This window comes from Centruroides sculpturatus, unplaced genomic scaffold (genome assembly GCF_000671375.1).
Source record: "Centruroides sculpturatus isolate CEXI.00-Female unplaced genomic scaffold, Cexi_2.0 scaffold435, whole genome shotgun sequence".
NCBI classification, from domain to species: domain Eukaryota; kingdom Metazoa; phylum Arthropoda; class Arachnida; order Scorpiones; family Buthidae; genus Centruroides; species Centruroides sculpturatus.
The window spans coordinates 74,599-89,958 of NW_019384953.1; the positions used below are offsets into that span (position 1 = coordinate 74,599).

The 15,360-nt window shown below is 28.4% G+C and overlaps 1 protein-coding gene across 1 annotated transcript; it reads right to left on the reverse strand.

Moving 5' to 3' along the window:
• Positions 1–4,734: 4,734 nt before the first annotated feature.
• LOC111632297 (vascular endothelial growth factor receptor 1-like) lies at positions 4,735–5,562 on the reverse strand. The gene is made up of 3 exons (XM_023376696.1): positions 5,182–5,562; positions 4,956–5,096; positions 4,735–4,887 (listed from the first exon to the last, which is right to left on the reverse strand). The coding sequence occupies exons 1-3, from the start codon at positions 5,229–5,231 to the stop codon at positions 4,758–4,760; spliced, it is 321 nt and encodes a 106-aa protein (XP_023232464.1). The 5' UTR covers positions 5,232–5,562; the 3' UTR covers positions 4,735–4,757.
• Positions 5,563–15,360: the final 9,798 nt, after the last annotated feature.

Below are 15,360 nucleotides of genomic sequence, written 5' to 3' on the forward strand. Positions count from 1 at the left end.
TTCCATCAAGGCTCTCCATGCCAGGAAGATACTAACATTTGATGCTCTAAAACAGGGCTTCTTAAACTATGGGTCGCAACCCCATTTGGGGTCGCGAGATTTTAATTCAAAATTTGAAAATAATTTGTCAGAGTTTGAAAAATGGCATGCTTTGTGTTGGTTTCGTGAGTTGTGCTTTGTGTCACTTCTGGTGCAGTGAGACAACGATTCAGCAACACTGTAGTGTGAACTAGTGTAGTGTTGTCACTTTTCAGTGTATTCAGTTGTCTCTGTTCCATGGTAACACAAGAGTGAACTGTGATAGTACACCATTATTGTTTTTGCAAATTTGTATATATCTTTATTTTATATTTTTTTAGGTTGTGAACAAAATCACAATTATAAATGGGGTCGTGAATAAAAACAGTTTAAGAAGCCCTGCTCTAAAAAGTTCAGTTTTTACTAGATGCAAAATATGTGATTTTTCTGCCATTAGTTGTAATAGCCTTACTTGATCGAGATGGGTGTTTCTAATGCTAGGGTGGAAAGAGTAGATGGTGGTTTGCCTTTTTTTTTAAAGGACTTTAAGTGCTCTTGGAGGTGTTGGAATAATGGTCTTGTTGTAGCCCTAATGTATTGTAGTGTCTTGCCCATTCTTTGATCCATTAAAGGGATGGTATATATGTCTGAAAGAGTGGTTCTTACGAGGGAGTTCTTTTGTTTCTAAGTAACATGTATGTAGTAAGACTACTTTTGACTACTAAGGAAACATTGTTAACATTGGCAATTTCTCTGTAGTATAGTCTAATAATTTGTTATAGGTTATTCTCCTAAAATTCAGGGGTGCTGCTTTTTATACTGGTGATTGAGCTTGGAATGTCTTGATGAAGTTCTTTATGAGGCTCTTTTTATTAATTAATCATCTAAATCCTGCTATTTTAAATTTGAATGGGTCATGTGAATGCACTGGTGTCAGTATTAGTAGGTATTATGGTTTCCTATGTACTGTAGTATATAATGTTGGAATAAATTATTGAAATTATTGTTAAATGCTATAGCACATCATTACATACAACGCATTGTGTCATGGTGATATTTTATAAACGTTTTTCTGTTACGTAATAAAAGGTTGGTAGCACTGTTGACCCCTTGGGGAGCCATTAGAGATGGTGACCTCATTTCACTCTCTCCCTTTTCGCCAACCTTCTGTGAGTCAAGACAGCATAATCTTTGTGTATTCTTTGTTTCTTTGTTACATAACCAGTTATGTGAGTTCAACCAGTTTTTACTAATCTCTGAAAAGCAACATCAAGTCTAACATGTAAGCTCTGCTCTTCTTTTCTTATCTTAATATCAAAAAAATGTACTTCTGAATGAAGTGCCTGCTCTAGACTCGATATCAGGCCATATGGGTTGTTGTTGTAGGTCATATAGCACTATTTGCATGTTTGGTTTACTTTTCCAAATTATGAGGATATTGTCTTCCTATATAAGAAACCACAACTATGAGCACAACTGACTATTCAGTGAGTAACATCTAATATGTTAATGTTTCCAATGCATGTGATGTTTCAAATTTTGAAAGAAAGAAAGCATTTGGTCTGAGAAGTTGTTCAAAGTTTAAAAAATGAACATAGATAGACAGATGAGGGTGGCTTAGACCATCAATAATGTTTCTTCACCATACAAACTAACAGATATTTGCTGGAGTTTGGATATGTAATATATTTATACAATTTCTTTTTTTAAAATATTCAAAAGACTAGTTATATTAATATTTCAAAATATGACAGATAAAAACTATATTTTCTTTTGACTTATTCAAAATTTCAGATATTGATATATCATAGAATCCGAGTAAATACTTTGTGCTATTTATTTTGATTCCTGAATAACAATGTCTCAAAACTAATTTTAAATATTAAATGAAAAGCACTGATATTTTGATTAATATTGATGGTATCATTCTCAAAGAAAATATAGCTAACTATTATGCCTTTTTGTCCTTTTTTTTTATAACTCTTTTTAAAATTTATTTTGTATTACTAGTACAATCTATATATTAACAGGACTTATTATACTGGAATTATGGATGCAGATATTTAGTCTTACAGTTCAAAAATAATGTTCTTTATTTAGTTCACCTGAACTAAATAAATTCAGGTGAACTAAATAAAGAACATTATTTTTGAACTGTAAGACTAAATATCTGCATCCATAATTCCAGTATAATAAGTCCTGTTAATATATAGATTGTACTAGTAATACAAAATAAATTTTAAAAAGAGTTATAAAAAAAAAGGACAAAAAGGCATAATAGTTAGCTATATTTTCTTTGAGAATGATACCATCAATATTAATCAAAATATCAGTGCTTTTCATTTAATATTTAAAATTAGTTTTGAGACATTGTTATTCAGGAATCAAAATAAATAGCACAAAGTATTTACTCGGATTCTATGATATATCAATATCTGAAATTTTGAATAAGTCAAAAGAAAATATAGTTTTTATCTGTCATATTTTGAAATATTAATATAACTAGTCTTTTGAATATTTTAAAAAAAGAAATTGTATAAATATATTACATATCCAAACTCCAGCAAATATCTGTTAGTTTGTATGGTGAAGAAACATTATTGATGGTCTAAGCCACCCTCATCTGTCTATCTATGTTCATTTTTTAAACTTTGAACAACTTCTCAGACCAAATGCTTTCTTTCTTTCAAAATTTGAAACATCACATGCATTGGAAACATTAACATATTAGATGTTACTCACTGAATAGTCAGTTGTGCTCATAGTTGTGGTTTCTTATATAGGAAGACAATATCCTCATAATTTGGAAAAGTAAACCAAACATGCAAATAGTGCTATATGATCTACAACAACAACCCATATGGCCTGATATCGAGTCTAGAGCAGGCACTTCATTCAGAAGTACATTTTTTTGATATTAAGATAAGAAAAGAAGAGCAGAGCTTACATGTTAGACTTGATGTTGCTTTTCAGAGATTAGTAAAAACTGGTTGAACTCACATAACTGGTTATGTAACAAAGAAACAAAGAATACACAAAGATTATGCTGTCTTGACTCACAGAAGGTTGGCGAAAAGGGAGAGAGTGAAATGAGGTCACCATCTCTAATGGCTCCCCAAGGGGTCAACAGTGCTACCAACCTTTTATTACGTAACAGAAAAACGTTTATAAAATATCACCATGACACAATGCGTTGTATGTAATGATGTGCTATAGCATTTAACAATAATTTCAATAATTTATTCCAACATTATATACTACAGTACATAGGAAACCATAATACCTACTAATACTGACACCAGTGCATTCACATGACCCATTCAAATTTAAAATAGCAGGATTTAGATGATTAATTAATAAAAAGAGCCTCATAAAGAACTTCATCAAGACATTCCAAGCTCAATCACCAGTATAAAAAGCAGCACCCCTGAATTTTAGGAGAATAACCTATAACAAATTATTAGACTATACTACAGAGAAATTGCCAATGTTAACAATGTTTCCTTAGTAGTCAAAAGTAGTCTTACTACATACATATTACTTAGAAACAAAAGAACTCCCTCGTAAAAACCACTCTTTCAGACATATATACCATCCCTTTAATGGATCAAAGAATGGGCAAGACACTACAATACATTAGGGCTACAACAAGACCATTATTCCAACACCTCCAAGAGCACTTAAAGTCCTTTAAAAAAAAAGGCAAACCACCATCTACTCTTTCCACCCTAGCATTAGAAACACCCATCTCGATCAAGTAAGGCTATTACAACTAATGGCAGAAAAATCACATATTTTGCATCTAGTAAAAACTGAACTTTTTAGAGCAGGGCTTCTTAAACTGTTTTTATTCACGACCCCATTTATAATTGTGATTTTGTTCACAACCTAAAAAAATATAAAATAAAGATATATACAAATTTGCAAAAACAATAATGGTGTACTATCACAGTTCACTCTTGTGTTACCATGGAACAGAGACAACTGAATACACTGAAAAGTGACAACACTACACTAGTTCACACTACAGTGTTGCTGAATCGTTGTCTCACTGCACCAGAAGTGACACAAAGCACAACTCACGAAACCAACACAAAGCATGCCATTTTTCAAACTCTGACAAATTATTTTCAAATTTTGAATTAAAATCTCGCGACCCCAAATGGGGTTGCAACCCATAGTTTAAGAAGCCCTGTTTTAGAGCATCAAATGTTAGTATCTTCCTGGCATGGAGAGCCTTGATGGAAATCCAGCATATGGGGATACTATTTAATGAGCAATCAGTGAGCAACATCTATGATAATGTTTCTAACACATGTGATGTTCCAAATTTTGAAAGAAAAGAAAACATTATATCTGAGAAGTTGTTTGAAGTTTGAAACCTGACAATGGTAGCTTGGATTACCAAAACCATTTTTTCTCCATACAAACTAAAAGATATTTGCTGGTGTTTGGGTATATAATATAATTTTTACTGTATCCAATTATAGTGAGATATTAAATGTTAGGAATTTATATTATAAAGCTTTTAGTTATTTAGTATTATGAAATAGAAATTAACAACAATAATCAATAATTTTATCTAAAAATGTTTTCAATTTTTAATCTTGATTTGTTTATTTCATAATTTGCAAATGTATGTAATTTACTTATTAAAACCTTCATAATTTTGCAAATTATGAAAGTTTTAATAAGTAAACTACTAAAATTTCTTCTTAAATCACATATTTAACAATATATCAATATTTAGTAAAAATACTTACTTGTTTCACACTTTCTTCTAACATAAGTCCAAGTTTTTCTCCTAGAGTGTTAAATTCTGGACGTTCTTTAGGATCTTCATGCCAGCATTCCATCATTATTTCATAACTATGCATAAGATCAATATTATTTCATTATATTATCTATAACAAAATTATCGAGCAATTATCACTTACACATTTTTTGGAGCATATTCAGGTCTTTCCATTCTGTAGCCTTCTTTTAGTCTCTTAAAAAACTGTTCATTCATCTCAAATCCTGGATATGGATTGCCACCAAGTGTGAAAATTTCCCACAGAAGAACACCAAATGACCAGCTACAGAAATGAAAATGAGATCCAAAGTAAAGATTAACCAATTAATATCATTTTGAGACTATGTTTTAAAGAATAAAATTCTTACACATCACTCTTTGTTGTGAATATTCTATCCTTTATTGATTCTATAGCCATCCATTTTATTGGTAAAGGACCCTAAATATATAATACAAAAAAAGGCCATTTATCAAAAATAATTTTTTCTTATAATCCTGGGAATAATGGCTTTTTTTATCATGTCCCTTAACAAATAATTTATATATTCCTTAACTTAAACAACACCTTAAATACTTTTTTCAGCATGACTTTATTCAGGAGTGGTTTACAGGTTAAACTGTACTTGTGAAAAAAAAAGTATATTTTATAGAAGAGACTAAAAGGCCATTGAAAGCATGATTGAAAGAACACAATGAGGCCATAAGATAAAAATACTGTATTGCCAGTCTCCATAAACAATACATTGTGAAAAGATAACTGCATTATTGATAGAAATAATATAAAANGTACGAAAAAATATATTAATTTATCCCGTGTTGAAATTTTTCTCCGTTGCGTGTCGCTTCGCGTTGAATTTTCGTCGATGTTAAGCCTAACGAAGACTATTGTATCGTTAAAAATTATTTTTTTATTTTGTACAAACAAAATAAATATATTGAAAAATATAAAAACAATAAAAAATTATACTTCAGAAGTTAATTTAGTATCAAAAACGTAAAATATTTGAGTAGCCGAAGACATAGCCAAAGATTACAGCGCCACAGCACTGGTGAAAATTTAAATTTGTCGACTGGAATTCCTTCGGATAAATGACGCTTTACTGTATATGTAAACACTATTTCATGATAAAAATTCAGGCCAGGATTCATGAAATGTCATATTGCAACTTAAGATGAATGCTCATCATAATTTGCAATACAATAAAATTTGGTATTCACAAAACTTGTCATAACTGAAAATATTGTAAATAAGCATCATTATATATGAATAGAGTGGGTTGTTATAAGTCAAGACAATTCAAGCTGGCTGATGAGAATTTAGCTTTCTTGATCAACGAATTACACAGTTCATTAAAAATTTATCATTTGTTTCATCTGTCAATCGAAGACATTTTGTTAATGGATTTAATCTAATACTATCAAATGTCAAGGGATACATGTATAGCATACTATTCTCTTAATCATGTTAAAATTATAAACAGAATTGTTATAATCAATTATAGAAATTTTACTAGCCTTTTCTTTTTAAAACGTTTTTGTAATCTCTCTTTTCATATATGTCAGATTTCATCTATGCTTCTACATACTTACTAACATTATTCATGTCTTTGCAAATTAGGCCTAATCTCCAATAATTACTTTTTCCATGAGAAGTAACAGTTGGATCTATCCTCCTTTCTATTATTATTTTTTTATTTTTTTTATTCCATCTATCAACACCTGTATTTCAGAAGAAGGAAAATGACACTTTTTTTCCTCTCTTCCATTTTATCACTAAAACTCACATCGAAGACAACTTGTGCCATTTGAAAGTTCCCGGACTGTATTTTTATTGGACGAAACAGTATACTCTCAAAATCAGATCACTGATATTCTGTTGTAAATAGTAAATCTGGTTATGATGACCTTTGTAATTTTCAGATATGATATGTTGTAAATGATGGGAATTCTGAAGATTTTAAGTGATTTGCAATTTTTAACTTCAATTTTTTTGTTTAATTCTGAGTATTGCACCTTACTGTTAGGTATATGTCATTCATTGAGGATGCACTATAACCTCACCAATTTTGATCAAACTTGGTGACCTGAAGGTCATGCCATCCCTCATAAAGGTTCCAAAATTTTGCAAGTCTAAAATAAAGCATAATAAATCTATTATTATAAAATCCAGAAATACATATATAAGTATAAACTGCTAGTATACACCTACAAACAATTTATTTTACAACTTAGAGTAAACTATATTTTTTTAAATTTTAGTTGGTAGTTTGATTTAGTTTTTTTAACTACATATTTTGTAATTGAATTTGCTGTACATGTACGATACTAAGCATAAGGTCCCACAAAATTTACGATGAACTTTTCATGGAATGTAGAAGCCCTTTAAAACATGAAGTCAAGTCTCAAAATGTACCAAACCTGCCTTGTGCTGACCCTGGACTTAACAATAGTAGAGAAAAAGCTGCTCAAGATATAAATATTATTGAACTAAAAGCATTATTATTGACAAGATGAATCAACAGTAAAAAATTTGTTCTTATGTAATTTTGATATTTATTAAATTATAAGGAATAAAAGATATTATCATGTACTGTATATGATACATAAACTATAAAAAGTATATGGAAAGAGTATAAATGTTTTGAAAAATGCTAAACAAATGGAGTCTGATAGATGTCTCACAATTCTCTGATACATAAACCACAGTCCATTTCCCTGCAGGGATAATCATTATCAGTCCACTGATGGATATTTATGATACATAAAGGAGAATTTATCTCCTTTATGCTTTCTTTTTCTTTAGCTGTCTTGTTGATCATAATTTCACAAATGTATTTAATTTAATCTTTCTTTGCTAATCACTATTCTTCATTCTAATATAACTTTTTTTAATCCACCTCTTATCTGAATATCTGATGGATAGTCTATCTTCCTTTTTTGATAATTTTTTTTCAATATTAAGATCTGTCTATAGTAATCTTACCTTTTTAAGTTATATGTATGTATGTATAGATTAGATTAGATATATACAGAAATTGCACATTCATTATGATGATTAATAATAAATATAAATATCTGAATAGACATTGTGATGTATGTAATAAAATCTAAAAATAAAACATTAAAATTATTATTTAATGACAGTTGAAAAAAAAGACAAAAAATAAATTTATAAAACAGTATTGCTATGTTAACAGTATTTTAGCATATGCAAGACTCTTATTTTTGAATAGTGGACAGATATCATTCATTACTCATTAACCACTTACAATGAATATTAAGTGGGTAAATTGAACCAGGTATTATATTTGATATTCATTATTCAATTGCTGTTTATTGTATATAAATCATTTTATTTATGTTTCATATTAGACATTAATTTTCTTTACTGTTTTAGGAGTAAAGAAATAAAAAAGTGAACTGTAAGACAAAATTTAAAAAATGTAAAGGCTGTTGAAATTTTTCTCTCTAATGAATGATAATTTTTTAATTGAATTATGTAGTATGGTATTCTCCATCAGTCATAACGTTATTTAGTATTTGATAATACAGCAGAAATTAAAACAAAAGAGTGAAAAAATTGTTTACGGACTATATACAGTGGTAAAAAAGCGCACTATTTATTTATTATTTTTATCTAATAGTGTTTTATAACATTTCTTTTAGAAATTAATATTTATAAATACTGAGCACAAAACTAATAGATAATTATTATTTGCTTATTTCTATCATGTCTTTAATAGACACAAAATATGCAATCAGCAAATAATATACTGTATTTGCTGGCATGTAAGATACATCCCATTTTCAGACAGTGTTTTTCGAGGAAAAAAGTGTCTTATATACCAACAAATATGATAATTGCCAAATTCAGAAAATTTTGAATTTGGATTAAAAATTATCATTGTTTTTTTGAGGGATATCAATGTAAAAGTTATGCTTGTAATAATGTCATTTGATAAATAAGTCAAATTTGTCAGCAACTATTGAATCAAATTGATTTGGTGATATAGAAATGGGCTGGTTTCTCAAAAGTTGGTAACTATAATTTAAATCCTTCATCTAACAATTGCCATGTTTTGATTTTTGATATGGCTGTGCAAATTGAGAAAGTAGTATGCTGTACATTTAGGATTATTTTTGTTTAAAAAATTATTTAATTCATAGACTTGAGATGTGAAGAATGGAGATGAGGATTTTTATAATAGCAAGGATGATAACTGTTGCTCAATTTAATATAATATAATAAATTTTATGCAGATTAAACTACATTGATTCTTTGTTATTGAAATAATGAATTAAACAATATACAAAATTTCTGAATCTGTAAATTCAAATATACATGATAGTAATGTTTTGTTTTTTTAATTCTTTTCTGCCTTGTCCACACTAAGAGGACCTTTTTAGCAAATCCATTATGGGTTTGGTTAGGCTTGCAGTATAGTGGCCAGATGTTGAGGGATGGGGGTCAACATTTCTGGACAGATCACCCCTCAAAAAATTCTTGGGGTTTTTCAACTGTCTGGATTAGATCCAGGTCCTCCAGTGCAATAGGCTGCCACCTTAACTACTTGCCATCTGCCATCTAATATTAAAGTATCATATATTTTTAATAATATATAAATTACCAACTGTAATTCAATTTGTAAAATATTTTAAGAATAATAATACTTTTGATAGAGTTCTAATAATAATTAGTGATTTATTATGAAATCTAGTCATTGTAAACTTGATTTATTATCCATGTATTAAATTATTGTTTTATATATACAATACATATTTACTGTTATTTATCAAATTTTATATAAAAATGACACATTTCTTAAATTTTATTACATATGTGTTTATGTGCTCAATACTTATAATTTTGGAGTACTTAATAATAATAATAAAGTTTATGTAAGTATAATAAAGAAAATAAAATTGCAATATGTATGAATTTATATCGTATATTGGTTATTTCAAGATAATCTTATTGTCTCAATTTGAGCTAAAGAAAGTTTTGTTGAGTGGATTATTTATCTTAACATACATAAACAAATAAGCATCAAGCCAAATGAATATCAAATTTGAACTGGGCTTCATTACAAATTACTCATTATCTTAATACCTTCATAAATGTAGAACATTAAGCTAAATAAAAAGATCATATCGTTATTTTTAATTATAATATACAATTAACTTTACATATCTGAATGTTTTCTGTGTTAATAAGTTCTATTGCTTTAATGGAATTTATTAATTAATTCATCAGAAATCCAAATATTGAATGATTTTCAAGCAATAGTTTGTAAATATTCAAAAACTAGCCTTATACAACATAAGAATCATCAGCCAAATGACTGGAATCATTCATAATACTTTGTGGTCAAAATAGAAATGAAATTACTCTGTATGTTGTAGTTGATGCAGTGTGTGGTAGTGAGGTAATGAAAAGAAACTGCTTGGTTGGAATAGAGTTTAATATACACTATACACGGTAAATGTACAAAAGAACAAGAAGGAGGTCTACATATAACAGGGTCTTCTTATATATGGAAAGATCTAAGTGCCACCTGGAATTCCCTAAAAGAGTACCACGATACACTACCCAACAAATTATTTTCACTCATTTTGACTATCCACAGTAATGTTTTCACCATCTATATAATGAACAAAATTGAGTTTGGCCATATGATCCAATGACCACAGTGTTGCCAAATGCTGCATGTCAATAAATCACAATGGCTACATTCAACATATTGAACTGTTCTGAGACAATTTAGTGTTTTGACATCAAAATTAGTACCAGAATTCATTTACAGAATCTTCAGGTACCTATAACTTGATCAGAGATGGCTGAACAAACAAATAAACACTTTAATGGAAACAATAAACAAAATTTAACTTCAAAAGATTCACTGACTGAAAAAAAATCACTTCAATAGTTATTCTCTATCATCACTTAGAATGAAAACAAAAATTGTTCAAAAGTCACAAAACACTTATATTAAAATTTTGAATTTACAGCCAATCATGGGTGTTTTCTTGAAATAGATTAAATTTGAAAGAAATGTCTTAAAGGCACAAATATATTTTAATATTTTATTTGTAAATTTCTTTACAAAATATAAGTATTAGATCAAATTGAAAACATACCACTCAAAACTTTAATTACTTCTACTTACTCTCCTCTCCATCAGTGTATCTGCAAATTTCTAATTGACCACTTTCAAGCATTTCAAGAATCAAAATTGTTTTTTTAACTACTTTCATTGCAATTTTGCATATATTATTATGACTTCATTCTTTTGGGATCTTATGTTGTTGAACATTCACCATAAATAATAAGCCTGAAAACAAAATTAATTAAAAACTTTAGTAATGAAATTTCCATTTAAATTATTTTTTAAAGAAATAACTTATACTATTTAATTATGAAATTGTTGAAAACAGATGATTACTACAGGACACACTGTACTTACTTGGAACAGTTTGGAATTTTCTTTATAGATATATTTCATATAAAGATATAAAAATGAAAATGCAGCTAAAAGAGTTAGTATATCATTTTATGTTTTCAAAGGCTGTTTTAATGAAAAAAAAACAATCAATACATTACAAAACTCTATCATCATTTATACAAATCTTTTTTTAACCATGTAAAATTTGTCATCCATATCAAATATATTATTGAGATGTATAGTTTAATAATGTCATCTAAAAAATTAAAAATATATATATAAATATGTTTAGTGAAAATGCAAAACAATATTTCACATAAATATAACAGCCTGTTATGTTAGAGAATTTTTCATAAGATGTCATACTTATGCAAATAAAAATGTGATAAATGTATTTGGATGGAAAGATTGAAATACAAAATAAATGCAGGATGATATTAAACAGTTAATTTTTCCAAAATAATTATCAATTGTGTTTAATAAAATAGATGAATCTTTTAAAGTAGAAATGTCATATCTCATAGTTTAAGCTATCATAAAGACAATACCATTCTATAGAAGCCAACTTTATCCTAGATTATTTATTATATTTGTTCTTATGATATTATTTGAAGACAGAATTCAAAAACTATTGATGCAATATCTTATTGATTTCTATAAATAACAGTGTTTAGAGAGATTTCATAGAAGTTATTTATAACATAGATTTTAAATAAGTTTTATTTAAAAAGTTGATTCTTCTTACCAATGTTCAAAATGCTTTATTTGGAACAAGATTTGCAAAAGTAAAATAAGTCAAATTTTTTGAGTTGTAAAGACTTATCCTTAAAAACTTAATTTTTTGAATTATACAAAAGACTTTCAAATATCATGAGATTTCATTTTAAGTCATGAACATCTTAAATTTTGTGTAATTAGAACAAAATTTTGCTGTTTAAACTAATGGGAAATGCCATAGTTGCATTCTGCATGTGTGAATTTAACCTTACACACTGTAGATAGTAGTATATTCCATCATTCAATAAGTAGTTTAAAATAACATTTAACATGGATAAGATATGTAACATTAAGAACAAACAAGAAAGGTTTTTTTAAAAAGGGATTAATTTGTGGAAGGTTCTCAAAAACACAAGCAAGATATAAACTGGGAAGAAGGAAAAACTATTGGGTTGTTTGGAAAGTAAGTTTGTTTTTTCCGGTGGAAAAAAAATGATATTTTTATAATAAATAAATATTTTATTGAATTATGTATCAACCATTTTGGTCAAATACCTGTCATCATCGTTTCTGGTAGTAGCATGATTTCACATTCATAAAAGTTTTGATCGTTGCTTACAAAAAGCTGATCCAAGTGATTTTTGACATTGTCATTTCAAGTAAATGTCTTACAGTTAAAAAAAAATTTGTATAGACTGGAACAAGTAATAATCTGAGTGTGCTCAATCTGGCGAATATGGTTGGTGTGATAGCATGTCCCATCTAAGTTATAACAGCTTCTGACAAGTTACCAAACTTGTGAAACTTGTGTGAAATTTGGCATTATCGTGGTAAAACACTACACCTGTTTTGTTGATCAATTCTGGCTGCCTTTTCTGTTTGATGATATTACTCAATTTGTTTACACAATGGCAGTACACTTTTGAAGCAATTGTTAAATTGTCTGGTAAAAGCTCCAAAAATAATTTCCTTAAAATCCCACCAAAGAGAGCATCTTTCTTTAAGAACATGTGGAACCCATATATCAAGCTTTGAAACGAAACCAATTTGTTTCAAGTAATCATAAATGGTTCAATTTGACAAATTTAATCTCTTAGTGATTTCATGTGTTGTTATTTGGCAGTTTGCTTCAATCAGTACCTTTATTTTGTTTTCATTGGCTTCAATTGGCCATCCAGAACGTGGTGCATCTTCAATATTGAAATTGCCAGAACGAAATTTTATAAACCAGTTTTGGCAGTGTCTTTCTCTCAACACATCTTCTCTATACACGTCACACAATTTTTTTCTCGCTTGAACAGCACTCTCACCTTTTCAGTAATAAAAGAGCAAAATATGCCAAAATTGCTGCTTTCGATCTTCCATATTTGATGGGACACAAAAAATAAAAAATTGCACAAATTCACACAAAATTTTTTACAAATAAGCCTTAAACTGCTAGCTGTCAAAATATATAATGATAATATGGTTTAGAATGAAAATGGCAGAAAAAATACAACTAATCCGTCTAGTAGTAAAAAAACAAACTTACTTTCCGAACAACCTAATAGTAGTTGGAAATGAAAAACTGATTTGAGCAGGATAAAAAAAGAATTGTTAGATTTAAACTGATCTAAAGCTAAATTAAGATTTGTGTGATTTCTTTTTACAAAACAAAACTTTTAATATAAATATCGACTTTCCAAAACCCAATGTATTAATACAAAGCATAATTACTGTAATTAATTGGGCTATGAATATGCTATAATTAATAATTAGAAACTAAGTAATTTGCTACAAGAGGTAGACGTTAGGTACCATCTCTTATCTAAACTAATGGTTATATCTAAATTTAAATACATCAGGGGCCATATTCTGGTCACTGTCTCTGGTCTCTTGTCTCTCACAAGCCAGTCACTGATTGGCTAATCATTTGGCTTAGCCACTCAGCGACCGGCTTGTGAGAGACGAGAGACCAGAGATAGTGACCAGAATACGGCTCCTGGAAGCAAGGCTTGCTTGGGGTCCGGATGGCGTAACTGGCAAGCACATCACACAGTAAGCAGAGGCTGTGGGTTTGAGCCACACCCTGGGCTAGTTCTGTTCTTCCAGATGGTTTTAAATTATTTAATAAATTATAAATAAAAGTTGGTATAGAAAAATAATCAATGGCAGCATGGGTCTTCTCTGAAGCTGGCACATCAAGAGAATAGTTAAAGAATTTAACAGAGTTCATTGCAAAAACTTTTCAAACAGTTATTTTGTAAATGTGTTGTTTGTAAACATTAATGTTAACAGCTAACGAATTAACTGTACAGTGCACGTAATTTTGAATCATGAATATTTCAAACAACATATTCTGATTTTTTATTAAGTTATTTTAAAATTATGTATTCAAACATGTAATTTGAGAGCCCTTACTTGAAATGCAGACTTTCAATGAATAACTGAAATGCTATCACTTCTCTGAGAATTTTCATAATAAACCAATTTTTTACAAAGAATATAAAATAATATGACTATAAATGAATCCAAAAATAATAAATTTAAGAATTTCAAAATATAAAATTATTATTATAATAATTGCATATGTAATGTGAATTAAGAAATAAAACTCTGACATCAATTTTATACAATGTGATGTGTAATTTTTTTGTTTCTGAATATCAAATAGTATAACTAATGTTAGAAAGATTAAAAGATAAATGTGAAATAAATTATACTATGTTAAAATAACGTCCTTTCTAAAATACATCTAAATAAATGGATTAATGTTTCAGCATATTCTAAGATCAAATTTTTTTTAGAGACTTGAACACAATTTGGAAGATTATTCCACACAATATTTGGAAGCAGTTTTGTGAAAAAAATTCTAGTTACAAAAATTTTGTTTTTGTAGTTAATGTCCATTAAGAAGTTTCTCTCCAAATAATATTACTAGTGTTTTTTCTAACTTTTCATACTAAGACAAAATTGTTATTTTCTGATTTTTACTCAATTATTAGTAAGGTTTTAATAAAATGGAGAAATGATAAAATTTCTTGTCTTGTAAATCTGAAATAAATTATCCAATTGATTCTCCAATGAAACAGCAACAATTATTGATTGTGACAAAATTATTTGAAGAAAATGTGAAGTTATCTCATCTTACAAATACAGATGGCATTAAATATTCCCAAATAGCTCCAAAATCAATTTCTACATGGAATTAAATCAAATGAATGAAATCATATCAACAAAGATTTAGTAAATTTTTAAGTAATAAAGTGATGTAACAAGTTTGACAATGCTTTATATGAATGAACCAACAACATGGTTTTAAATCTATTGCTTCTAATCTGTTTATATAATACAAGGTCAATAACATCCTACTTGTATAGATTTATGACAGTAAGCCTCTTCTGACAA